This window comes from Ochotona curzoniae, unplaced genomic scaffold (genome assembly GCF_017591425.1).
Source record: "Ochotona curzoniae isolate NIBS_2020 unplaced genomic scaffold, NIBS_Ocur_1.0 scaffold_4937, whole genome shotgun sequence".
Classification (NCBI taxonomy): domain Eukaryota; kingdom Metazoa; phylum Chordata; class Mammalia; order Lagomorpha; family Ochotonidae; genus Ochotona; species Ochotona curzoniae.
The window spans coordinates 1,173,562-1,199,080 of NW_024467126.1; the positions used below are offsets into that span (position 1 = coordinate 1,173,562).

Sequence of the window (25,519 nt, forward strand, 5' to 3'; positions counted from 1 at the left end):
CCTGCCCACCTTGTCTGTACCCTCATGGGGTGTGGCACCCTCTCTGGGACATCAGGCACCCCCGCCCACTGTGCCCTGTTTTGGAGGCTAGCACATCCGCCCCAGGTCTCAGCTGTTGGACTCAGCTGCCCCTGAGGTGGCATGGAGCTTGGCCACCTCTCCTGGGATCAGGATGGTGGTGGGGAAGCTGTGAAGGGTGCCCAGGGGACTGCCAGCCTCACTGCTGCATGCCCAAACACAGCATTGCTCTGCCCAACCTCAGGGACACAAGGCGGGGTCGACAGCCCCGGAGCCCTTCTCCCCACCAGCTTGCAGCTGCCCGTCCCAGGGTGTGGAGCAGGGATGGCTGGGTGGCTCAGGGTTCGTGCCCCCAAGAGATGGCTGAGCTGCACCTGCCATGCTTGGTACAGGCACAACTTTCTTTAATGCCAGGAAGGGTGTCCCCACTCAGTCATTCCTCCATATCCCCAACCTGACACCGTAGGTATGAACGGCAGAGGCCTATGGAACAGCACTGGGGGTCAGGGTGGCTCCCCAAAGCCCAGCCAGGAGACACCTTAGCGCCTAGTATGTGGGCTGCTCCACCTGCCCTGGCAGCCGACAGCTGGCTGGCGAGCGCGACCAGGCCCCAGGGGCTGTGTGTGTATATGGTGGAAGGCCTGGGCCTCTTGCTGGCTGGCTTGATGCTTACTGCCTGGTCCCAAGGACACGAAGTCCCTGTGCCAGCCTCCTGGGCCTGGCCAGGAGGAAGGCAGGCAGGAAACAAAGCCGGAAAAGGCTGGGGTTTCCCTGGTCCCTGTGCCCGGGCCTCGGCCTCGACTTCCTCTTCCCGGCCCAACCGCACCAGGCTCCCTGAGGAACCCATCTGGGCTGTAGTGGGGGATGGGAGACAAACGACTCAGTTTAGAACAAGTGGCTGGAAACCGCTGGAAAAACCCATGGGGTACAGAAAGGGTCACCCCAGGAAGCAAGATTCAGCTTGTATGTTTTCTGGAAGACGTCCTCTCTGTCCTCCATCCCAACTCCTGTTTCTCCCCAGCCCCACCCCCAAAAAGACAGTGGTGCACAGGAGGGGTGCAGATAGCACAGCTGGGGCCCGTGTGCTGGGAGTCAGGGAGGGGTGTGGGGGGAGAGGAAGCCACCGCCTGCCATGAGGCAACTTCTGCTCAGACCCACCCCGAGGGCCCCAGAAGCTGCCAGAGAGGGCAAGGTGGGGCCGCCTGGTCAGTGCTGGCACTCGTGGTCACAGGAAGGCGGCCGGGGGCCTGTGTGAGCGTGGGGCAGCCCGAGAGAGGAGGCCAGACAGGAGGCTGCCTCTAACATTATATATTAAAATACCCACAGTTCCTGTGCACAAAACACCCTGCACACGGCCGGGGGCCTCCCCTGCTTGGCTCCCCCGCTGCCAGGCTGGGCTGGCCTTCCGAGAAAGATGGCGGTTCTCCTTTGCCAGGGCGGAGGCAGCCCGTGCTCCGTCTTTTATGGACCTCGACAAACAGCGGGCCCTCCCTCCCCCGGCTGAGGCCTCCCTGGCGGCTGCACCGTGTCACTCGTGCCTCCGCTTGGAGGGCGGAACAAGATGCGGGGGCAAATCCGCGGGCAGCTCGTGGCCCTCGAGCTTGACCTTGATGAGGTGGTTGGCCAGGGCGAACTCCTCATCGTCCAGCAGCCCGTCCTTGTCCACGTCCGCCAGCTTCCAGATCTTGCCCAGCACCGTGTTGGGCAGCTTTGACTTCACCATCTCCTTCTTGGCGTTGGCGCCCGTGATCTTGCCGTTGACAGGGGACAGAGTGTAGAAGATCTCGTCGTACGTGGGCTTGTCCTTGCCCACCACCCACTCGACATCGTCGATGCCCTCGCCGGCGCCCTCACCATAGCCGTGCCCAAAGGGCCCGTTCATGGTGCCATCGAAGGCGCCACCCTTGACGGCCTGCGAGGGCATGAGCGACTCCTCCTGGCGCACCATCACCATCAGGCGCGCAATGTCGTTGGCCAACATGTCGTCCACTGTGTCCAGCAGCTTGGGCTTCAAGGCCTGGAACTTGCTGAAGTCCTGTGTCTGCAGTTGCTCCTTGGGAGGGGAGGGGAGCAGAGGACCCAGTGAGGGACTCTGCCCGGTGTCACACTCGGGGAGCCGGGGGTGCGGGGACCTGCCACCCAGGGCACTCTTACCTGCATCTTGCGCAGGCTGGGGAAGTCGCCAGGCGAGATCTGGTGCTCCCGCTCGATCTTCTGGTAGATCTCGCCCAGGTTGTTCACCAGCTCCTTCTTCTTGCTCTCCTTCCCGAACACGTTGGGCATCTCCTTCTTGAGGGAGCTGATGATGTAGGCGTGCACCTGCCAGGGCGTGGGGGCGGGGTCAGGGCGCTGCGGGGCGCCTGCTCCCACAGGTGGGGACAAGGCGGGGAGGGGCAGCTGAGGGACCCCATGGGCCGTTCACCATGCGGATGGAGGAGAGGAAGGGAAATAGAGTTGAAGCAGAAGGTGGATGGCCTTCGTGCACACAGCGCCGCCGGGGGCCCTGGGACAGCCCGAGCTGTGAGTTAGCCTCAGGCCCTCGCCCTAACCCGCTCCAGGGCTCCGCGCACCAGCTGCCAGTGTTATCTGCACTGTGGGAACTTGCCCAGACGCCGGCCAACTAAGGGCGGTACCCCATTCCCTTTCCCAGCGGCCCAGCCCTCCATTCCCCCTGCCCTGCCAAGGAAGTCCAGCCCGGCAGCCCCACCCAACGCCCCCACACTGCCTGACCCTGTCTACTCCAGGGCTGGCGCCTGGCATCTCCCAGGCCCCGATATGCTCTGCACCTGCCCCCAGCTGGCACGGATTGGGACCAGCATCTTTCATTCCACCCAAGGAAGCAGCCGCCCAACAGCAGGCAGGGGGACAGAGCTGGGGACCCCGGGGTTTTCCAAGCTGGTGACTCAATGTGCCCGGGCAAGGCAGCTGACACAGAGGCGGCCAGCTGTCTGGGGTCCTGGAAAGGGGCGCTGCCCTGCCCAAACTTTCTATAAGGTCACGGGTATCACAGGATCTTCCTTATGGCTTCCTTCCCCAGCCCAGCCCTGCCTGGGCGGCTCCAGATACCTGGGAAGTGACGGAGGCATGATAATGCCAGGTCCTGCATCCCCAGGCTCTGCAGGCCACAGCTGGGGACAAGAGCCACTCTCTGGGAGGGGGCTAAGATGGTCAGACTCCCACAGGGACGCCACCATGGCCCTGGGCTGGGAGGGTTCCCTGCTGGAGCTCCCCCTCCCACAGGGACGCCGCCATGGCCCTGGGCTGGGAGGGTTCCCTGCTGGAGCTCCCCCTCCCACAGGGACGCCGCCATGGCCCTGGGCTGGGAGGGTTCCCTGCTGGAGCTCCCCAGTTATGGAGATCCCCGCCTGGCCTCCCCTGGCTTGCACTCTAACACCTGGGCAAGCTCCAAGATTTCAAACTCTTGAGCAACTTGGATGCCACTGCCAGGCATCAACGGGCCCCAAGTTTCCACAAAAGGGTCAGGATGCTTTGGGAGGCCTGTCCCAGCTTACGTCACTCCAGCCAGGACTCACCTGTCCCCCATGCCTCCCCAGGGCAGGGGGACCCCCCTGCGCTCACCCCACGGCTACACAAATAACCCAGACGGCTCCTTTGTGAGCATGGAGGGCTGGGCTGGCGGCCTGGGTTCACGGTCCTGTAAGTCCGGCTCCTGCAACTGAACGCACACAGGCCTGCAGGGGGCGCCGAGGGGGCCGGAGCTGCCTCGGGTGGGCGGGGGCTGCAGCAGGTGTACGCGCAGTCACGGCCCTACCTTGGCCAGCCGCGCCCTCTTGATCAGGTCGTTGAGCTTCCTGAGGGCAGCGTTGCGGGGCAGGGACTGGATGTCCTTGAACAGGTCCTGCTCCTCGGCCTCGAAGAGCTTGCGGTTGTCGGGTATGAGCAGCGGGTGTGACCAGAAGGAGCCGATGTAGACCCGTACCACCTCGGGCGTGTTGATGATCTTGCCCAGCGACCACATGAGCGCCCCGTAGACGCGCATCAGCTGCTGCGTCTCGATCTGATCCGCCTTGTTGAGCACCACGCGGATCTTGTCCTCGTGGTTCTTGAGGGCCTTGATGACCTCTGAGAACTCGTCCGAGATGTCCAGCTTGTGGGCGTCGAAGAGCAGGATGATGCGGTCCACGCGCTCCGCAAACCACTCCAGCACTGCGGCGAAGTCATAGCCTGGGGGAGCAAACAGCTGGATGGGAAGTAGAGCTGGGACTAGAACTGGTGCCCATATGGGATGCCAGCACCACAGGCAGTAGTTTTACTTGCTACACCACAATACCGGCCCCAAGACTGTTTTTAATAACACGCTTTGAAGGCAGGCACCATGACACAGCCAGCTAATGTGCCACCTGCAGTACTGACATCCCATACGGGTGCCAGTTCAAACCCCAGCTGCTCCACTTCTAACCCAGCTTCCTGATAATGTGCCTGGGAAAGCAGTAGAGCACGGCCAAGTCCTTGCACCCCAACACCAACATGGAGGACCCAGAAGAAGCTCCTGGCTTCACATTAGCCCAGCTCTGGCCATTGCAGACATTTGGTGAGAGAATCAGTGGATGGGAGCTCGCTAGCTCTGCTTTTCAAATAAAACCACATTAACTCTTTTGAAAAGCAAAGAAAGGGGAGGGACAGATTCTCCATCCCCTGGTTCACTCCACAGATGCTGCCCCCTACAGCCAGGCAGGGTGTGGCTGATGCTCTCCGGGGCCTCCCACACTGGTGGGACCCGACCTGGGACTTGAACTCCATCACCGTGAGCCAGGAGGCAGGTGTTTCAACTCCCAGAACGCACAGTGGGGGCTCGGGGATCCTCTCAAGTCTCCCTTCCTTCTGTGCTGCGAGGCACAGGCTCTAGAGTGGGGCTGCGACCGAGCAAGCTGGCTCAGAGGGGCACAAGGCATATACGCAAGGCGTGGATGTGGGGTGCAGATGCCAGCCGCACATCCCCGAGGGTGGGGGTGATAACTGGACTCGGACAGCGCTGGCAACAGCGGACAGCCACTACCTGTTTGGGGGGGGGCACTAATGTGCCAATTGGTTTCTCTCCCATTTCATCTTGGCCACTGCGGCTGGAGGCTGTAGCTCAGGGCCGGGCTGCTGCCAGCCCACCCTGTGGATACAGCGGAGGTTCTGCTGCAGCCCTCGGCGCTCTGGCCTCTGACAGCCGGGGCTCAGCTCAGCCATTGCAACACCAACCACAGGGTTTGCACAACCGCAGTGTGAGGGCTGACCCCTGCCAGACCAGCTGACCTCTGCCCCACAGTGGCCTGCCGCACACTGCCCAGCACTTCCCCTTCTGGGTCTCTATGCGTCTTTAAGACAGAGAAACTGGGCCCATCGGCCTGACTGGGCAAAGTGAACTGCTATGAATTGTAATCCCCTCCATCAGTAGCAGAACCAGCTAAAGTCGGGTTCCTGGTGGCCCAGGGAAGACTATCTCCTGGCCTCCAACACCATGGAAATGAATGAGGTGTACAAAGCCTTTGTGGTCTTTTCCCCTTTCTGAGGACTGGGATGTGCATGTGATGGTAGGAGCTGCAGCAACCATTTCAGGTTTGGAGATGAAACCTGTACATGAGGAAAGCAGTGCTCTGAACGTGAGGAAGGCTGTGCACCACCGGACACCTGACTTAGGCCAATACCTTCTGGATTTCATTTACATTCAATCTGACAACTATGTTTCCACTCAAGGAAATAAAGCAGAGAAGGAAAAACATGTTTCCACTTCCCCCAATGCCTCTAGAGATGGGGAATACTACAGCAAGGCTGCCGCAGAGCCCTTGTGAAGGCCCCAGTGGGGGTGGGTAGGGAGGGGGCATGGCTTGAGCTGCCACTTCCTGTCGGGATTCCAGGCAAACCTGCTGTTCCAGGGCTGGGTCTCCTCTCCACAACACAAGGGCCTCCCAGAGCAGACCCACGGCCAGAGCTCAGCATCCTGTGCCCGGGGCTCCGTGGAGCTGTGCATCCTAGCTCAGTTTGGGAAGCAGCGGCCATAGGGCCTCTAACCGAGCAGGAGTATCTGCTGAGCACCCAAGGCTCTGAGCTAAGGGGGCGGAGCTGGCTCCCATGCCCTGCCCCCGGGCCCCCATTAGGCACATGGTTCCCTGGTAGCTGTGGCCAGAGGAGCTGGGGCCCCTGAGTATGTTCCCGCCAGGGCAGTGCTGTGTGCCTCACAGAGGCTTGTGGGAGTGGTTAGGGCCAGCCCAGCTGCCAGCCTGCCTGCGCTCAGGTGCAGGAGGGCATGGGACAAGGGCCAGGTTCCTTGTGCCAGGTGCTGTGGTTTCAAAGTACAAGACCCCCCTGGCCCGCTGCAGGTGGCTCTGCGAGGCCCAAGGAGTGCAGCATCAGCAGAAAACCCAAGGGGCAGGCCCGGGGAGTGTGAGGGCGCTGCAGGGGCCTCCCGGCTGCTCGGGCCTCTTACCGCCAGCCCCAGGAGCACAGTCCAGTGCTGAAGAAGCAATAACACCACAGGGCCGAGTGCCGCTCCTCGCTCGGCCAAACCGGGCCGTGCTCCGCCTCTGCCTTCCAGCTTTCTCATCCCAGCCAACCCGCCCAGCTGGGGAGGTGGTGGGGCCAGCGGTGAGGTCTTGGGAACACGGCGACCCGATGGGCTGCACTCAGCTTGTTGGCCTTGGCTCGGCCAGGACAGAGCAGCCTGGGAGCTGAGGTCAGCACCCCAAACCACGGACCCTGTGGGGTGGCAGGGGACCCCGAGGCGGGTGGAGGAGAAAGAGCAAAGCCCTGCTGCTGGGGCCCCAAACCCCCAGCCTCCACCCCACCTACAAACCCAGACTTTGTCAGCCCCCCAGGCCCCAGTCATCAGAGCACAGACCATTCTTTGCAGGTGAGTGAGATTTCCTGTTTATCATGGAAAACACGTTAGGCGTGAGGGAGACACAGAGGCTGGCCAAGTACACCCACAGCTCACAATAGGTCAGAGGGCTGGGCACAAGCCCCAGAGTCACGGTCACCACCAGCACCATGCCACCAGCACTGCCCAAGGCAGAGGCCTCGGGTTCTGGGACACCGCAGAGGCAGGGTCAGGGCAGCGCTCACTGAAGTGTGGGAGCCATCCTCAAGCCTAGTGTGTGTGTGTGTGGGGGGGGGGTGTCTGTCCAGTGAGGGAGTGGACACCCGTGTTATCTACAAAGGACACAAACTTGGGCTGCCACTATGGTATGGTAGGCTAAGCCTCTGCCTGCAATACCCACACCCCATATGGGCACTGCTTTGAGACCCTGCTGCTGGGGTCACTGCACAACGTGGGTCAAGCCCCCAAGGAAGCTCCTGGGCGCCGGCTGTGGCCATCACGGGCACCGAGGGGGTGAAGCAGCAGATGGAAGAGCTCTGTCGCTCCGTCTCTGTAACTCTGTCTTCCAAAGAAATACGTTGCAAACCTTTTTTTTTTCTAATAACTTGAAAGGCAGAGTTCGAGACACATCTTCCCTCCTCTGGCTCACTCCCCCAGTGGCTGCAATGGTAGGAGCAAGGCCAACCCCGAAACCAGGAGACTGGAACCTCTGCCGGGTCTCCCTCCTGAGTGCAGGGGCCCAAGCAGCTGGGTCATTCTCTGTTGCTTTCCCAGATGGATTAGTAGGGACCTGGACCTGAAGTGGAGCAACCAGGACTTGAACTGGTGTCCATGCGGGATGCCAGTGCTGCAGGCAAAGGCTTAGCCTACTGTGCCATGGCATTAGCCCCTAAGTAAATCTTTCTTAAAAGAAAAAAGTCCTGGGTGAGAGGCTGAACCTGGTGAATTGGACAGGAGTACAGGGACGGCCCACAGGTCTGCCATCTCAGTCCTGCTGGCAGCACTATGCCCACTGCAGCGCCCTCCCTAGAGCAGGCAGCTCCAGCGGCCGGCAGAGGCAGCGGCCGGGAGCTGCTTCCCTCATTACCAATTGCCAGAGCTCGGAACAATGGAGGGCTTGTCTCCATCCCAGCTTTTGCTTCCTGCCATTCAGGCTACGTGGAGAGCTCCACTCTCCTCCACACCAACAAGTGGGTCCAGCCCAGGAGAAAGCAGCCAGGAGCAGCCACAGCCAGCACTTGTTCCAAGTGTCCCGAGGCCGAGGGGTGTGCACCTGCTCTAAGGGCAGCACGAAGCTCACGGGGGGCCTGGGTTCCCCAGCAGCGTGCCCTGAGTTGTGGTCACTACCTCCCAACACTGGAAACCACCTCCTTTCACAAGGGCAGGATAGCCATAAGTTTGGGTCCCCAAGCAGGCAGCAGCAACGTACTCAATTGTTCTAGTCTCACTGTGTGGATCGCATGAGCTGGGGGGCACTTCCTGTGTAGAATGTCGGGGTGCACCAGTTCCCCGCGGCTGGACACAGAAAAAGGGCATGCACCGCCATGTGGCACTCAGGCCATATGCCCACCCTCAAGCCCACAAGCCCACAGCAGGAGCCAGGGGCAGGTTAAGCTGTCACTTCTCACTCTGAACCCCACGCCCCTCCCAAAGCCCGGGTTTGGGTCCTGACTGCTCTGTTTCTGACCCAGCTGCCTGCTGACATGCCCCACAGGCAAAGCATAGTCCCAGCCCCCGGGCCACACATGCAGGAGACCAGGACAGAGCTCCTGGCTCCTGCTCTCAGCCTGGCCCAGCCTAAGCTGTTGTGGACATTTGGGGAATGAACCAGTGGGTGAAAGATCTCTTTCTCTCCCTCTGTCACTTTGCCTTTCAAATAATTAAAAACAAAAAAACAAAAATAAAAACCAGTAGCAAGGAGTGGCTGCCAGGACAGATGGACTCTAACTAGGCCCAGATTTCAGCCTGGAAGCTTCCGGCCATCAGCCAGGGCTAGGTGGGAGTCCCGGAGCCCGTGGGCGGGCTGTGGGCATGGGGTTAGGGCAGCATCTGCTCAGGCCCAGGGTATGTGGTGAGGCTGGGGGAGGGCATGCCCCAAAGACTTGCAGGGCAACTCTGCCAGTCCCAGAAATCAGACCCTAAACATAAACCAACACTTGTAGCACCCAGGTAGCTGCTGGCCATCCCAGCTCAGCATGGCTCCTCTGCAGGAAGGGCCAGTGTGGCCCCAGCAAAGAGTTTGGTCTAACCTACCCCAGGAGCCTGTACGAGGGAAGGAGCAGGTAGGGTGGTGAGCAGAGGCCTAAGGTTCTGGAACATGGAGAGAGATCGGCTGGCAGAACATGGCCGAGGAACTGGGGTGGGGTGGTAATGGAGGGGATCCTGGACCTCTCAGGTTCTGTACACCTCTTGGCTGACATGCGTAGACAACACTTAACTGCATGCGAGGCTCAGGGGCGAGGGCCTAACCATGGGCATTGGGAGTCCTACATGGGCACGCCAGGGAGGGGAACCGTGTCTGACAATGAACCCAAAAGGGACAGTCAGGGGCTCGGCCTCACCCCAGGCCTCCAAACACCCTGACAAGGCTCTGGCCTGGGGGTGGTGGGGACAGGCCATTGCAGAAGGCATCCCCGCTCTGGGGCCATACGATGGCCCAAGTCACGGCCCAGCTCAGTCACGTGGAGATGACAGGCAGGGAGGGAGGGCCAGGGCCTCGCCCCAGCACGCCTAGCTGCCCTGGCCGCCCTCTGGAATGCCCTGTATCAGTTCCAGAGGCCATACGCAATGAGGACCCTGTCCCCACAGGTCACCTGTCTGTACTGACACAGGAGAACACTATCATGAGTCGCTCGGTTGGGGGGGGGGGGCCGGACACAAGGGGCCTCCTCCTCCTGGGGGCCGTGCTCAGGGGGCCCATGGGGTGCGGCCTGCATTCTGACAGCTTTGGGCCCTGGCCTTATCTCTGCAAGCAGAACTTCCTGCACACATGGGGGACCGTGGGGAGGGGAACGGTGGAGGGGGGAGCGGATAGGGGTCCGAGTGCCAGAGCTGGAGCTGGCGGCAGCACCCACCCAAAGCTGCATGCCCGCAGGCCTTTCGTTTGGCAAGGGAAACACCTGCTCGCCAGGCTGCCCGCTGAGGGAGCCTGGACCGCAGCTGCTGAGACTTCCTCTGCTGGACGCAGATCCAAAGGGCGCTGGCCCGGCGAAGGGCGGGGAGGCCCATCAGCTGGAGTCCACACTTGTACACTGAAGAGACACCAAGTGCTAGCCCTCCTGACCAGCCGGTCCAGCCCCAACCCCAGCTGTGTGACTTTGAGCGGAGGGCAGAGAGGAAGGCCAGGCCGGCCGCATGATTGCTCATAGCCACAGACAGGAGCTGCACTCAAGTCCCAGCCACCTGCTGGGAGGGGAGGTTGCTGCACTAGACGCAGAGGGGCTGCAGCGCCCCAGGGGGCCCAGGGAGGCCAGGCCCTGAGGCCTCTAGTCTGCTCTGTATATGGGTGTAGGGACTGCCTAGCAGGTCCCTGGTCCCTCAACTTGGGGGACTCGCCGACTATGGACCCCCAGGTCGCACCTGTGAGGGCCACACAGAGTGAGCTCGGATTCCCCCACCCACCTATACCTTTCCTCACAGGATCACAAACAGAGCAAGGGCAGACTCCAGGCACCTAGCACGCCAAGATGTGAAGTCCAGGACAGTTTAAGATGCTGGAGTCCTGTTCTGGAGCCCCAGTTCGAGTCCGGAATGCTCTACTTGCCGTGCAGCTCCCTGCTAACGGCCTGGGAGAGCAGCAGAGGATGGTCTCATTGCTTGGCCCCCGCACCCGCATGGCAGCCCTGAAAGCTGCTGCTCCTGCCTGGCCCAGCCTGCCTGCTGCGTTTGGGATGAAAAGGATAACAGCGGGCCCGGCGCGGTGGCGCAAGTGGTTAAGGTCCTCGCCTTGCACGCCCGGGATCCCATATGGGCGCCGGCTCTAATCCCGGCAGCCCCGCTTCCCTTCCAGCTCCCTGCCTGTGACCTGGGAAAGCAGTCGAGGACGGCCCAAAGCTTTGGGACCCTGCACCCGCGTGGGAGACCCGGAAGAGGCTCCTGGCTTCGGATCGGCATAGCATTGGCCGTTGCGCTCACTTGGGGAGTGAATCATCGGATGGAAGATCTTCCTCTCTGTCTCTCCTCTCTGTATATCCGCCTTTCCAATAAAAAAAATAATAAAAATAAATCTTTAAAAAAAAAGAAAAGGATAACAGCGCTCATCTCTGCCTTTCAAAAGTAAACAGGAAGTGCATTTGCGCACACCGAGCATTCAGCCAGGTGGAGTTGGACCAGAAGTGGGGAAGCTGGGACTCGAACCGGAACCCATATGGGCGGCAGGTGTTGGCTTATCCTGTTGCACCATGATCCTGGCCTGTGGGGGAGCTGGGGCAGGCTCGCTGTCGCTTGGGCCAGGCAGCAACGGGGATACAGTCCCCCGTTCATGGCCACAGCCACTGCCTCTGCTGCTGGGCTCACCTCTGCAGGTGGCCCGCAGGGCAAAGGGCGCGGGAAACACCAACAGGTTAATGACAAACACATCTGATCCTGGACCATCCCCGGCCCCTCCAATCTCAGCTGCAGACTCCAACCCTTCCTTCCTGATTCCCGGCCACCTCCCCAATCCATACACTCCTCCCAGAAGAGGTCCGGGACCAAGGCACCAACCTCCCCCAAAAAGGGCCAGAAGCACGGGGACCAGGTTCAAGGTTCCTGGCTTCAGTCTGACCCAGCCCTGGCCTTTGCTGCTATTTGGGGAGTCAAACACCAGGTAGAAATTTCTCTCTCACTCTCTGTTCCTCAGCCTGTCAATTAAGTTAATAGTCCTCTAAAAAAGGGAAAATCGGAGGCAGCATTATGGTATAGCATGTAAAGCAACCAGCTACGACACCAACATTCCACATGAGCACCAATTTGTGTCCCTGCTAACGGTCTGGGCAAACAGCACAAGACGGCCCAAGTGTTTGCGCACTCCTGCTGCCAACGCAGGAGGCCCAGCTGGAGTTCCTGGCTCTTGGCTCTGGCCTGGCCAAAGGCCACCGAGGCCACCTGGGGTGACCCAGAGAACGGAAAATCTGTCTCTCTGTAACTCTTTCAAATACACAAATAAACATTAAGACAAACAAATAAAAAAGAGGCAATGGGCCCGGCACAGTAACCTAGTGCTAAAGTCCAAGCTTTGCACGTGCCAGGATCCCATATGGACGCTGGTTCTAATCCTGGTGGCCCCACTTCCCATCCAGCTCCCTGCTTGTGGCCTGGGAAAGCAGTTGAGGACGGCCCAAGGCCTTGGGACCCTGCACCCGCGTGGGAGACGGCTCTGGGCTCCTGGCTGTGGATCGGCTCAGCTCTGGCTTTTCCGGTCACTTGGAGAATGAATCATTGGACAGAAGTTCTTCCTCTCTGTTTCCTCCTCTCTGTATATCTCGCTTTCCAATCAAAATAAAATCTTAAAAAATAAATAAATAAAAGAGGCAATGGCAGAAGAAAAATAACCCAGTGCAGGCTCACCTGGAACCCACCGGCACAAGCTGGCTGAGGCAGCTGGGATAGGCTTGTTCACTGAGGCCCCACGGGAAAACCTCGAGCTGCAGTAAGACTGTGGCCAAGTTCATGCACAACTCAGCCAGCCCCTGGGTGCTCAACAGTGGGGTCTACTGTCAGCCGGCTTCCTCAGGGTCCTGCTGGACTCACCAGGAACATAAGTAAGATTAGCACTTCAACTTTTTTCTAATTGGAAAGACAGATTTATGGAGAGGAGAGACAAAAAGACCTTCCATCTGCTGGCTCACTCCCCAAACGGCTGTAATCGCTGGAGCTGGGCCAGGCTGAAGCCAGGGGCTTCTTTTACTTATTACTTACTATTACAAAGGAAGATATACAAATATGAGGAGAGACAGAGAGGAATATCTTCCTTCCAATGATTCATGCCCCAAGTGATCGCAATGGCTGGAGCTGCACCAATCCACAGCCAGGAGCCAGGAGCTCTTCCAGGTTTCCCATGCTGGTGCAGGTTCCCAAAGTTTTGGGCTGTCCTCCACTGCTTTCCCAGGCCACAGCAGGGAGCTGGATGGGAAGTGGGGCTGTTGGGATTAGAACCGGCATCCATATGGGATCCCAGTGTGTTCAAGGCTAGGACTTTAGCCGCTAGGCCACTGTGCTGGGCCCAAGCCAGGAGCTTCTTCTGGGTCTCCCACATGGGTGCCGGGGTTTAAGTAGCTGGGCCATCCTCTGCTGCTTTCCTGGGTTAAAAGGAGCTGAACTGAAAGTGGGTAGCAGGACAGCTCAGGGCCTTGGGACCCTGTACCCGCTTAGGAGACCTAGAGGAGGCTCCTGGCTCCTGATCAGCTCCAACTGTTACGAATCTGTCTGTCTTTCCTCCTTTCTGTATGTCTGACTTTGTAATAAAAATAAATCTGAAAAAAAAAAAAAAAAGTGGAGCAGCTGGGACTTGAACCAGCACCGATGCAGGAAGTGAGCACCACAAATTTAACTTACTTTGCTACAGCACCAGCTCCTGTCTTCTTTTCTTCAAGATTATAATTTACTGGGCCCAGTATAATGACTCAGTGGCTAAGGTCCTTGCCTTGTATGCGCCAGGATCCTTATGGGTGCCAGTTTTGTGTTCCAGCTGCTCCACTTCCCATCCAGCTCCCTGCTTGTGGCCTGGGAAAGCCACAAATTTTGGGCCGAAGACGGCCCAAAGCCTGGGGATCCTGCACCCACGTGGGAGACCCAGAAGAGGCTCCTGGCTCTTGGCTTCAGATCGGTGCATTGTGGCCACTTGGGGCATGAATCATTGGAAGGAAGATTTTCCTTTCTGTCTCTCCTCATATTTGTATATCTATCTTTCCAATAAAAATAAAGAAATCTTTTTAAAAAATGAAAGAGTTAGAGAGATAAGGAAAGACACAGAGACAGGTCTTCAGTCTGTTGAGTCACTCCCACATGGCTACAACAGCCAGGGTTGGAGCAGGCCAAAGCCAGGAGCAGGGAACTTCACCTGGGCTACACGGTGGCAGGGCCCGAGTGCTGGCTCTATCTTACACTACTTTTTCCCAGGTCCGCAGCAGGGAGCTGCACTGGAAGCGAAGCAGCTGAGACATGAACTCGTGTCCCTGTGGGCTGGGGGGACTGCTGTGACACCGCTATGCCCGGCCCCAGCTGCACGTGTCCCGTGAATGGGGTGGGGTGGAGCACTCCAGAGATGAGGACCTGGGGGAGGGGGCAATTCCAGGACGGCCGCCAGCAGCCGGGCCAGCACCTGCTCACCTCGGCTGATGCGCTGCTTTTCCCCGGACAGGATCCCCGGCGTGTCGATGATGCTGATGCTGTCCAGCACCGGGTTGGGCAGCTGGGCACACATGAACCTGCACAAGAGCAAGGGAGCGTGTGCTCAGGAGGAGCAGCAGCTGCCACCCTGGGCTCCCTGCCGCCTGCCTCTCCACCACTCTGGAAACCAGAACACCCCGGAGGCACTCTCTGCTTACAAGCCCGGGGTGGATGGCTAGCGCCTCAAGCCCACCCCCTCAGCTCACTTCCCTCCCCATCGTGCTCTCCCAGGGGTTGAAAGTTCACAGTTCATGTCTGCTGACTTGCGGGTGCACTCGTGTGCACTTAGTTCACCACTCCACCCAGAAAGAAAAAGGAGGGGGACACAGTGACCTTAAAATTTCACCCGGAAACTGGCCGCCACCAGACGGGCTCCAACATGGGATGGAGCTGTCCGCTTCCTGCTGCTGTGGTCAGTCTGTCCCCTAGCTCCCGCTCCCCGCAGTCAGGGGCCACACAGGCTGCCTGGCGCGTGGGAAGAGCTGTCCCAGGGCTCCCTGCACCCAAACCAGGCCCATGAGGAATGGGGACTCGACTATGCCTGCTAACGCCCAGGTGCCACACCACACCTAGCCCAGCCTGGCGCCATCTCTAAAGGCAGTCTGCTGGGATCTCCCCACTGGACACATCAGCTCCCTCAGGAGTGTCATGAGCAAAGAGAAAACCAAGCCTCTCACTGTTCATGCTCGGGGTGCAGGCGCAGGTGCCAAGCTGCCCCTCTGGCTGGCCGGCGCCAGCAACCTGAGCTGCCCAGCCTTCCTCGCGGCCCCATTGGCAAGGTGACCATGGTCTCCAGGCCGAGGGGGAGGGGTGGACAGCTGGCCAGGGCGAGGCTGCCCACAGTGCATACCCCTCGGCCCTCACCCTGCGGAGCCTGACTGGGGCCCGGCCCGAGGGAGCCGGCGAAGGAGGATCTGCAGGAGGCCTGGCTCGAGCGCAATGTGCAGAAGAATGCCCTGGCCGCGGGCCAGGCAGGCGAGTGAACATCTGCAGGACTCTGAAGCGAACCTTCTGCCAAGCCCGTGGAGCGGGAGCAGAGGGACCGGGCTGTGGCCAATCCCGATGGACCCGAAGCACAGGCCAGGGAGCACAGCACCATGTATGAACAACTGGGAGTCCTCAGATGAAGGAGAAACCTAGAGCCGCCCTGCTGTGGGCCTGCGTGGCTCCGCGCCCTCTGGTCCCATCCTTAGAGCAGGCACTGGGACGGGGCTGGGGGCTCCACTGGGTCCCTGGACAGCACAGGGAGAGGCTGCACCAACTAGAGACAGGCATCCTGGCACAGCCTGCGCCTCGCTCGGGGCGGGCAGGGTCACCAGCGTCAGGGCACTTTCTGGAGAGAGTGGTTCTCAGACCTGCTGGGACCGAATGCTCCAGAACTGCTCATTCTTGGGGGGTGGGGTAGCAGGGGGGGTCTGCAGAAGCCAGGCAGACAGCGTGGCGGGGCAGGGGAACTGCTGAGATGTGCAGGGCCAGCCGGCTGACTCCCTCAGGTTCTCTTCCTTCACAAGGCGGCCCAGGGACAGGGGGTAGTGCCAGCTTCGTTGTATGTGTGCACACAGGGACCCGATGTTCCCAGCGCAGCAGCCAAACTTCCCACCAGCTCCCACGAGGGAAGAGCTGGAGCCAATCACCTAGACAGGCGTGTGTGTATGGGCACACACGTCCAAAATGGAGCTGGACCATAAGCACCCCAGGGCTAACCACACCAGCCACTTCAGGAATCTTAGCCCAAAGGGCTTCCTCCACCTGCCCTCAATGCTCACAGCTGTGCTTGAGCAGTAAACCTGGAGCAGAGGCCAAACGCCTGGGGATGTCTCCGAAACACAGCAGCAGGCAGGCAGGCAGGCAGGCAGGCAGCACTGTGCGGGGAGGCCCAGGCCAGGGCCAGGCCCGCCCCTGCGCCGGCAGGCTGGCTCGGGGAGGAATGTGGTCACGCAGGGCGGAGACCCAGGAGCAGTGGTCGGTCGGCCAGTCTTTCTCCCTGACGTAAGCTGGGGAAGGCAGGAGGACTCACCCCTGGAATGGAGGGAGAGCCTGTGGAATGTCCCTGGGGGGTGGGAGCAGGGACCGCGGGCCTGGGCGGTGCCACGGCGCAAGTGTGTCATTCCCAGCTGTGGGGTCACACAGCAGGCAGGGGAATCTGGGCCACTGTGAGTTCTTCTTCCGGGGTGCAAGGGGGGAGGCGGCACGCAGCATCCATTCCCCTGCAGCCTCTTAGGGGGCACTGACCCATTGAGAAGGGCCGCAAGGGGCAGCGTCCAGCCTGGGAGGGGGCTGCCCCAGAGTTCCTGGGGCACAGCAGGGTGGGGGGTCCCCAGGGTCTGGCCGGGGAGCTGGGGATGCCAGGCCACACCAAGTTTGTGAGAAGCAGGACTCGCCTCCCCAAGGAAGGACCCCGGTACCAGGCAACTGGCTTTGAATGAATTAAGCCAGTCCAGTGGAGGGGAGGGAGACAGGGGGAGAGAGACAGAAAGAGATGTCTGCCCCGCCCAGCACCGCCCCTGGCTCTGAGCAAAGGGGGTTGGGGTGCTCCCAAGGGTCTGGGGGCGGCAGAAGGCCTCGAGGGTGGCCAGCGACGCCTACTCTCAGCCTCCTGGACAGGACAGGCCCTCAAGTCCCCGGGCCAGCCCTGAGAGGCCTCGCAGACAAAGGATGGCTGGGTGGGAGGGGACGCTCGGCCAGGGTGCTGACCGGGGGGCGCGAGGGGCCCGCAGAGGGGGCGCCCGCGCCGGGCCCGGGCCCAGCCCTACCTGTTGAGGAAGGCGTTGCCGAAGGCGTTAAGTTTGCGGAAGGGGCGTCGCGGGTCGACGACGAGCGCGTTGCCCGGCACCACGCCCTCGGTGGGGCCGTGCATGACGGCGATGAACGAGTCGGTGGTGGGCTCGGGCCCGATGCGCATCCCCGGGAAGTCCTGCTCGATCAGGTGCCGGATAAAGGTGGTCTTGCCCGTGCTGTACTGGCCCACGAGCAGCACCATGGGCTTGTTGTCGAAGTCCGCGTCCTCGAGCGCGGGCGAGTGGAACTCGTGGAAGCGGTAGTGCTCCTCGAGCGGCAGCAGCTTCTGAGCGTACAGCTGCCGCAGCCCCTCGGCCACCGTCTGGAACAGCTCCGGCTCCTTCTTACGACGCGCATCCTTGCTGACCCAGCTGAACATGCTGCCGGACGCGGAGCTGCCAGAGGCTGCGGGAACCGAGCGGTGGCTGAGAGGCCTGGGGTCGGGGAACGACAAGGGGCCGGGCCGAGCCGGCGGCGGGAGGCGGGAGCTGCCCGCACTGCGCAGGCGCCCTCTGCCGAGTGGAGCGCGCGCCTCGCCGCGCGGCGCCCTTTATACTGGGCAAGCCGGCGCCGGCGCAGTGGGCGCCGCGAAGGACTGACAGGGGGAGGGCGGAACTACTCGAGGTCCCGCCCCCAGCTCCGTGCCACGTCCTCCCCCTCCGCGCCTCCCATTGGCTGCCTTTGCCAAATCCCGCGAGTGTGTGTGTGTGTGTGTGTGTGTGTGTGTGTGTGGGTGGGTGGGTGGGTGGGTGGGTGGAGCGGCTGAGGCTGCCATGGCAACCGCACCTGCTTCGCCTCGCCCCTCGCGGAAGTGCTGCGGTCGGGAACGCGGAAAGTGGGGGTCCGGCGCTAGGACCCCTTGTCCGGCCATCCAGCACCCCAGCTCCTGCCACAGGGCTCCGCCAGGAACCCAGTCAGAAGCCTGGCATCCCTGGCCGGTCCTCCCACCGACTATGTCCCCTCAGGCATGGACGGGGTGGGGGCCACCTGGGTGGTGGCGCCCCTCGCCCTGTCATTATCATCACTGGGAGAGGAAAAGATGGCAGAGAGGTAGGGGAGTCCACCGGAAGACATCGGGGACACAGAAGGACACGTGCGGAGAAGGGGCAGCCTCGCCCAGGGAGGCTGCAGCTGGGGCAGGGGGCACCAGGCGAGAAAAAAAAAGGAAGTTGAGGCCCTCTGGCTACTCGAATTTTTTGTTTTTTTAAAGGAAGTGAAATCGGAAATTCCCCGTGTGCGGAAGAGGGGATGTGTGGGGCAACAATGAAATCTTGTGGGAACTTGGGGGAAATTCAAAAACCCAAATGCTTCCGCTTTCCTCTCGGGAAGAGGCCAGCCCCAGTGACCGTCTTCCACTCGGCCCCGCAGCCCTGTTCCCTTACCCGTTGCTGGCTCTTGGTTGCAGCTCATGCCCCCGCCATGGTCCCTGGCCCCCACTTTGTCCTCCTGGGACGTCTGGGCCGCTGAGAGCTGCCCCCCCATGATGTCAGAGCTTGGAGGGGCTGCAATTGTTAGGTAACCAAGATCAGGAACCCCAAGTGCAGCAGGTGGGGGTGGGGCGTGAACACAAACTCTCCTCCTGTCCAGGCTCCTGTCTCCCCTTGTGGGAGCTGCAAGCCCAGGCGGGGTGGGGTGCATGGTGGTAGGGAGGGTGGACGGGCAGAAAGTGGCTGGGAGGAACAGCAGTGCATGGAGGGTGCGTCAGGCAGGATGGGGGGCGGGGAACAGGTGGGGGAGAGGTTCGGTGTTGAATTAAATGCTCTTTGCACGGTCTCCCTCACTGCTGGGTGACATGGGTGGTTCCCACCCCCCCAGTCTTCTTCAGCCTCCCCCACCCCATGCCCTGCTTGCATTACAGTGTCAGCAGTCACAGTCCTCCTCAGAAACCACACGGTTTTTTGATCTTCTTCTTGCAAGGTGGAGTGTGGGGGAGGGGTGTCCTTGTCCAGCAGTGACCATGCCAACTGGTGACCAGGAATCTCCTCCGGCCAGCCCAATCCACACTTGCTGGGTCTGTCTGAGAAGCCTGAGGGTTTGTCTGCGACACACACAGCTAGGAGGGGTCCACACTTGCTGGGTCTGTCTGAGAAGCCAGAGGGTTTGTCTGAGACACATTGACACAGCTAGGAGGGGTCCACACTTCCTGGGTCTGTCAGAAGCCAGAGGGTTTGTCTGCGACACACTCACACAGCTAGGAGGGGTCCACACTTCCTGGGTCTGTCAGAAGCCAGAGGGTTTGTCTGCGACACACTCACACAGCTAGGAGGGGTCCACACTTCCTGGGTCTGTCTGAGAAGCCAGAGGGTTTGTCTGCCACACACTCACACAGCTAGGAGGGTCTGCCCTGGAGACTGGGTTGGACTGGGGGGAAGTGCCCGGAGCCCGGGGATCTTAAATGAGGTGGTTGTTTGGAGTGCATTGAATGAATGCCGCCTCTGGCCAGGCTGGGCTTGGCTGCGCCAGGCCGGGCTGGGCCCCGGAAGCTCTCACCCGCCTTGCTTTGCACAGCTCCCCAGAGCCCTTGTGTGCTGGGAAAGCCAGCGCAGAAACTGGAAAACAGAATGTTCCAGGGTTATTTATAAATGGAACCAAGCCCCTGTGCATAGGCAGGGGGCCACAGGGGCCACTTGACATTTCCCAAGGAGCTGGCTGTAGCCACCTTCTCACTGGGATGGGGGTGTGGGGGTGAAGGGGGACTCAGGCACTGGGACTCAGCCCCCCATCCCCTGCCACCTGCGGTGTCACCAAGTGGGTCCCCATGGGACCTGGACAGTGTGAAAAGGTCCCCTCTGTATTCTTGGTGAGAAAGTTTTTGTAACGTGAGTGGGCTGATTTCACTTTTGCTTTCTCTGCAGTTTGTCCGCCCAGTTCCAGGGTCTAAATATTTCCGTTTTGGGAGGTCAGACCCCTCCCCCATTCCCAGTGGTTTCCGCTTCCGCTCAAGAGCACCTGTGCACCCTGCCTGTGGGGGAGGGGAGGGACATGAAGATGGCTCCCTTCGCTGGCCGGCAGAGGTGTCCCACCCCCTTACAGGGATCAGCTGCATCTTGCCACAGCCAGACAAGTGTCTTCAAGGTCCCTAAAGGCAGCATCACGAAAAGAACAAGAGAGAGTTTGTCTCCAAATATGGCAGACAACAGGGGCTGGAGAAGCCAGAAACACCAGACTTCTTGCTGGGAGAGCAGGGCTTGGTTCTTGCAATCAGGTTTGACCAAAAGCAAGTCGAGGACTGGGGAATCTTCCTTCCCATGACGGCCTGCTCTGCAAAGAAGATCTCTCGTAGCAGCAACAGTGACTATGGCCTTGAGTTGACCCCAGGAGAAAGTTGCTGTGCTCCAGAGACTTACGCAAGGTGCTGGCAGCCTGGACACAGCCCAGCTCACAGACAGCACAGTTAGGGTCCCCACTGCTGGCCTAACCCGGCACCTTGTGGTGCCTGCATACCAAACGGGCACTGGTTCAAGTCCAGGCTGTTCTACTCCTGATCCAGCTCCCTGCTGATGGCCTGGGAAAGTGGTACAGGGTAGCTCAAGTCCTTGGGGGACCCCTCTGCTGCTCTGCAGTTTGGGGAAGGTGGGACTGCTTGTGTTCATAAGGTGGGGACGCCCACGGTAATGCAGGGTTGTCTTCTAAGCACCTATGTTGGTGGAAATGGTAGCTGAGGGCTGCTTGCAGGAGGCCACGCTGCCACGCCTCTCAGCATGTAGCTGTGCCCTTTGGCCTCCAGCTCCACACCCTGCAGAAGCTGCCAAGTCAGGAGCTGTCATCATTTTGGGGGCCTGTGGCCCACATTGTGCAGCCTTGTACAGCTCCTTAGCAAGGCCTGGGTCCCTCTCACCCCTCTGGATGCCTGAGTGTACCAGTGAGGCACCTGCCCGAGTGGCTACTGCCTGCACTCCAGGTGTCGGGGCGGAGGAGGGGGGACTCTCAGTGAGTACCTGTTCACATCCCGTCCCGTGGCCTCTGCCTCACCATGGCCACAGGGGCTGGGGCCGGAATCCGTGCCTCCCTGTGGGTCTCCCTCCCTCAGGCACCACAGAGCCCAGCCCCTCTCACCTCTGTCCTCCAGGGAGGATCAAGTGACCCAGCTCCTCCCTTCCCTTCTCCCAGAATGCAAATCTCTGCTCAGGGTCCCTGGGAGTGGCCCACTGGGGCCTGTGCTACCGTGCTGCCACTCCCGGTGCTGAGGCCTCGCCAGGCACTGGTAACGGCTCTGCTTTTCCTGGAAGTCCTTGCAAAGACTTTGTGGTCATCAGCAGGGAGAGCTCAGAGGCTGGAACCTTCAGGGGACTCCATTGTGGGAAAGCGGAAGTCAAAGATAAGTTTATTGTAAAGATTAACTTGTTTGACAAACAGTGACAGAGGAGTGAGGTCTTCCATCCGTGGGTTCACTCCCTAAATAGCCACAACGGCCAGGCTGGGCCAGACAGCGATGCCAGGAGCCAGGAGCTTCCTCCAGGTCTCCCACGTGGGTGCAGGGTCCCAAGGCTCTGCGCCATCCTGCACTGTTTTCGCAGGCCACAGGCAGGGAGCTGGATGGGAAGTGGAGCAGCCAGATAGGCTGGTGCCACAAGCAATGACTCTAGCCGTACTATGCCAGTGTTTTGGTCCGGAAGATGTTTATTTTGAAGCAAAAGCATTGTAGAATTCTGTGCATAGATTTTTTTTTTCATAAAGTGCATTAAAAATAAACTTTTTATTTGGAAGTCACAGTTACAGAGGGAGTAGTGAAGATCACCATCTGTTGGTTCACTTCCCAGCCAGGAGCCAAGTGACAGGGGCCCAAACACGTGAGCCACCTTCCACTGTCTTTCACAGGTGGATTAGCAGGAAGCTGGCCTGGACATGGAGCAGCCAGGGATGGCAGCATCGTGGGCAGTGGCTTTGCCTGCTACACCATACCACCCCATGACTTGAAGTCCCTGGATGCTTCCATGCTGAGAGAATTACCTGCTGTGATAAGTGGAAGTGATGGGGGTGGGGAAGAGGAGGAGGACCAGGGACGGCCATTTAGATAAGTGGGAACAAAGTCTATTACATTGGTACAACCCACCACTGGTCAGCAGGGGACCCTTGCCAGGACGGGCAGCCGTTGGGGAAGGGCAAAGGACATGAGGGCAACCACGTAGAGGTCAGGGTCACAGGGCACTCTGCAGAGCCTTTCTCGGATCCCAGGGACTGTCAGACGATACACACACGTCTCAGACATGTCACAAAGACAAGCCTGGGACTGCCACACGCTATCTGCTGGACACAGCGATGTCCCGGGCTGCATGGTCAGAGCTGGCTCCGTGCGCAGCAGGAGGCGCCCCCTGGTGGCCCTGCGCTCTCCAGCGCCCACCACCTGCGGGGGGTGGGCGTGGGGAGGGCTTGCCCTCAAGTCTGCCTCTTCCACAGCAGGCCGAGGCTGCACACCTCCACTGCGCCCTCCCTTCTACAGACTTCCAGGAGGCATGATCCCTGTCACCACCCAGGGGTCACACCTGGGCAGGAATGATGATGGCAAGGTAGACCCTGCTTAAGCATCAGTGTGCACATATTAAGTGTGCTAGTGTCAGAGGCTATGGAAATAGACAGTAGCTGCCACTCCTGGGACCACCTGCTGATGGTCAGGTTAACACCTCTAGGTGTGGGGGGCAGGGTTGGAGGGCTTCTCATGGGACCTGGGGAGTGGGACAGGGTCAGCCTAGAGGAATGGGGTGAGGTCCAGGCTAGGGAAGAGAAGCACAGAGCAGCCAGGCCAGAGGCAGTGGACACATGTCACCCCCAAACTTCACCATCCCAGGAAGTTGAGAGTCCAGTGCCTTGCCATCCAGCACCCACGATGAGTGGAAAGCTGGGCTGGGAGAGGATGAGTAAGTCATGGACTTTGTTCCCAAGGAGGCCAGGGTGAGATAAGTACCCTGGGTTCCTTAACTGTGCGGAACAAGATAAGGAGGGTGGGAGAGGCCCACCCAGCCTGCCTGGGGCCAGTGCACAGGGAGCAGGTCTCCCGGGGGGAGGGGGTTGCTGATGGGCTGGGGCTAAGGAGCAGCCAGGGTAATGGGAGGGAGGTTGCCTGCGGGAAGTACAGGAGATGGCTGCTAGGGTCCTGAGAAGGAAGGTCCCACTTGCTCTGCACAGCAGCTCACTCCCTCTGAGCCGTAGTCCTCTCCCAGACACGGTGGGGACAGTCACCTTGCCAGGTTGCCCAAGGAGTTCCAAGTGCCGTGTGACCTGGAGAGTTCGGCTACCAGCCCTGTTGTTAGGCAACCTGGACTTCATTCTCAAGGAAAAGAGGAGAGGCAGACAACAGAGCTTCCATAGCTGCCTGCACGTGGGTGGCAGGGAGCCATCACCCCCTACACACACACACACACACACACACATACACTCCCAGGGTGTGCATGAGCAGGAAGCAGGAATGGGGAGAGCAGCTGGGGTCTGAACCTCGGTGCTCAGATAGGGGACACTGGTGCATCTGTTTTAGAAATTTGGGGGGCCAAACTTCCTTGCGTCTCTAGTTTTAGAAATTTTGTTGTTAGCCTTAAAAACCTTTTTGTTCAAATGGAGGTTTCTCCACTAGCCCATTGTGGGCCAGGGCCATGATGGGTGGACCTGTGTCCCCACCTGGGAGGTGTGGGGGTGGGGAGCTAGGCCAATGAAGCATGTGGCTTCCAAGGCAGGTGAGCCTGGCCGGAAATAGCAGGGTGCAGCCCAGGAGGTGGGGGTCCCTGTCCTCAGTGGAGGACTCAGGCATGAAAACTGGCTGAGAGCAAGTGTGTGTTGCCTTGGGACCTGGAGCACAGGACACACGCCACGCTCAGGGGAAGCATGGGGCCAGCAGGGGGGCAGCGGCAGGTGTGGCGGAGTCCCATGGGCTTCAGGCAGCAAAAGCTTAGGGCTTACAGTCAGTAAGCAGTGAGTCCTGCCCAAAAGCTAGGGTGTCCCAAAAGCCCCAAAAGCTAGTGGACAGCCTGGACAGAGCATAGAGATAGGGCAGAGCACTGGCAGGATGGGCAGTTCAGGGCCACAAGAGGACAAGGAAGAGGGCAAGAACGAAGGGAGGTGCCCACCCCGGCCTGTCCCCACCCATGCAGGTGCTGGCGGCTGGCATTGAGGCGAACATACCTGTGACCTATGCAATTGGCAGCCAGAGGGCAGATGGGGCACTGGCTGTCAATTCATAGGTCAGAGCCCTGTGCACTCGGTCTCACCGCCCGCGACAGCCCACCCGCCCGTGGCAGGCGCCCTGGCAGCCGCCTCTCCTCCTCCGTGGGTTCCAGCTCCCACCCCAGATAACAGCAGCCCCACTGGAAAGAGCTGAGCATTCCACATGGAGTTGCTGTTACAGGGGGTGGGAGCTAACTGGAGGCCTGGGGTCCGTCTCTGGATCTGGTGGTGGTGGGGGCCTTGGATCCCCAGTCCTCTCGGCCCCAGATGCACGTCTTCTTACGGCGAGGTTCCTTATCCAGCAGTGCCCCTCCACCCTGACTGCCGTGCTGCTTCCTGGGCGAAGTCCAAGTTCAACCCCAAATCGGCCTCATAAAAGCCGGGAGTGGCTCCCTGCTTTACAGCCTGGTAGCTTTTGCCCACCCCGACCCCCACACCCTGTCCCCAGTGGCCCCGCATTTCCTCCTTTCTTATCCACCCAGAGCAGGGGGCCCCAGCTCTGCTCTTGCCCTTTTCCCACTCTCAGTGGCTGCCAGTACCCCCTGGGAGGTGGCAGATGGCAGGAGGGGAGAGAGCAGGAGGAAGACAGGCTGAGAGAAAGATGGAGGGGCAGACCTGTGTGAGAAGCAGGTGCCTCGGAGGCCTGGGGGCTCAGGGACCTTGAGCGAGGGGCTTGGCCTCTGAGCTGCTGTGGCTTCCTCCCATGGTGCCCCTGGCTGCCTTGGAACCTGGGACGTGGCCCTGCTGTGCTGTGCCAGAAGGAGTCGGCCGGTGACTGGGGTCTCCCACACTAAGTCACCCGCCCAGCCAAGCTCTGACCCCAGAGGTATCGTGACAGGTGCCAATTGGCCTTCCAGGAGAGAAGGGAGCCTTGGGTCATGCTTCCCTCTGCTGCTGGGCCAGAGAGACCCAGAAGTCACAGGGGAGGCCATGGGGGGGGGGCGGTCTGAGTAACCCTGGTTGCCACCCTGAAGTGGCATCCCCCTTGGGGTGCTTGCAAAGGAGACTACAGCAGGGAACTCAACCCCACCTTCAGAACCCTACACCCTTCCCAGAGGCCAGAGACAGGCCTGGGGTACGTGGTGGAAGGTGGCCACAGCTGGCCACTCATTCTGACTCCCGAGAACCTGTGGCTCTGGCTGCCTTAGCCCATGGCTGAAGGAGCTTGCAGAGGGCTGCCCAGGGGGCTGCCGGGGACCCTTCTCTTTTTCCTAAGAGCCAGTGACGCTGCAGCAAGAAGCTAGGGCTAGCACGAGCCCCCAGGCGAGGGTCTTACCTTGGTGCTTGGCTGGCCCCCGAGGGCACAGGAGGAAGTGGGCACCCTGTGGGCCCCAGCGCTTTTTGAGCCGTTGACCCAGCCCCTAGCCAGTTAATGATTAG

The 25,519-nt window shown here is 60.3% G+C and overlaps 1 protein-coding gene across 1 annotated transcript; it reads right to left on the reverse strand.

Moving 5' to 3' along the window:
• Window positions 1-233: 233 nt before the first annotated feature.
• On the reverse strand, window positions 234-17,563 carry EHD1 (EH domain containing 1). Its single transcript, XM_040970739.1, has 5 exons — window positions 16,963-17,563; window positions 14,150-14,247; window positions 3,791-4,203; window positions 2,173-2,337; window positions 234-2,071 (listed from the first exon to the last, which is right to left on the reverse strand). The coding sequence occupies exons 1-5, from the start codon at window positions 17,364-17,366 to the stop codon at window positions 1,547-1,549; spliced, it is 1,605 nt and encodes a 534-aa protein (XP_040826673.1). The 5' UTR covers window positions 17,367-17,563; the 3' UTR covers window positions 234-1,546.
• Window positions 17,564-25,519: the final 7,956 nt, after the last annotated feature.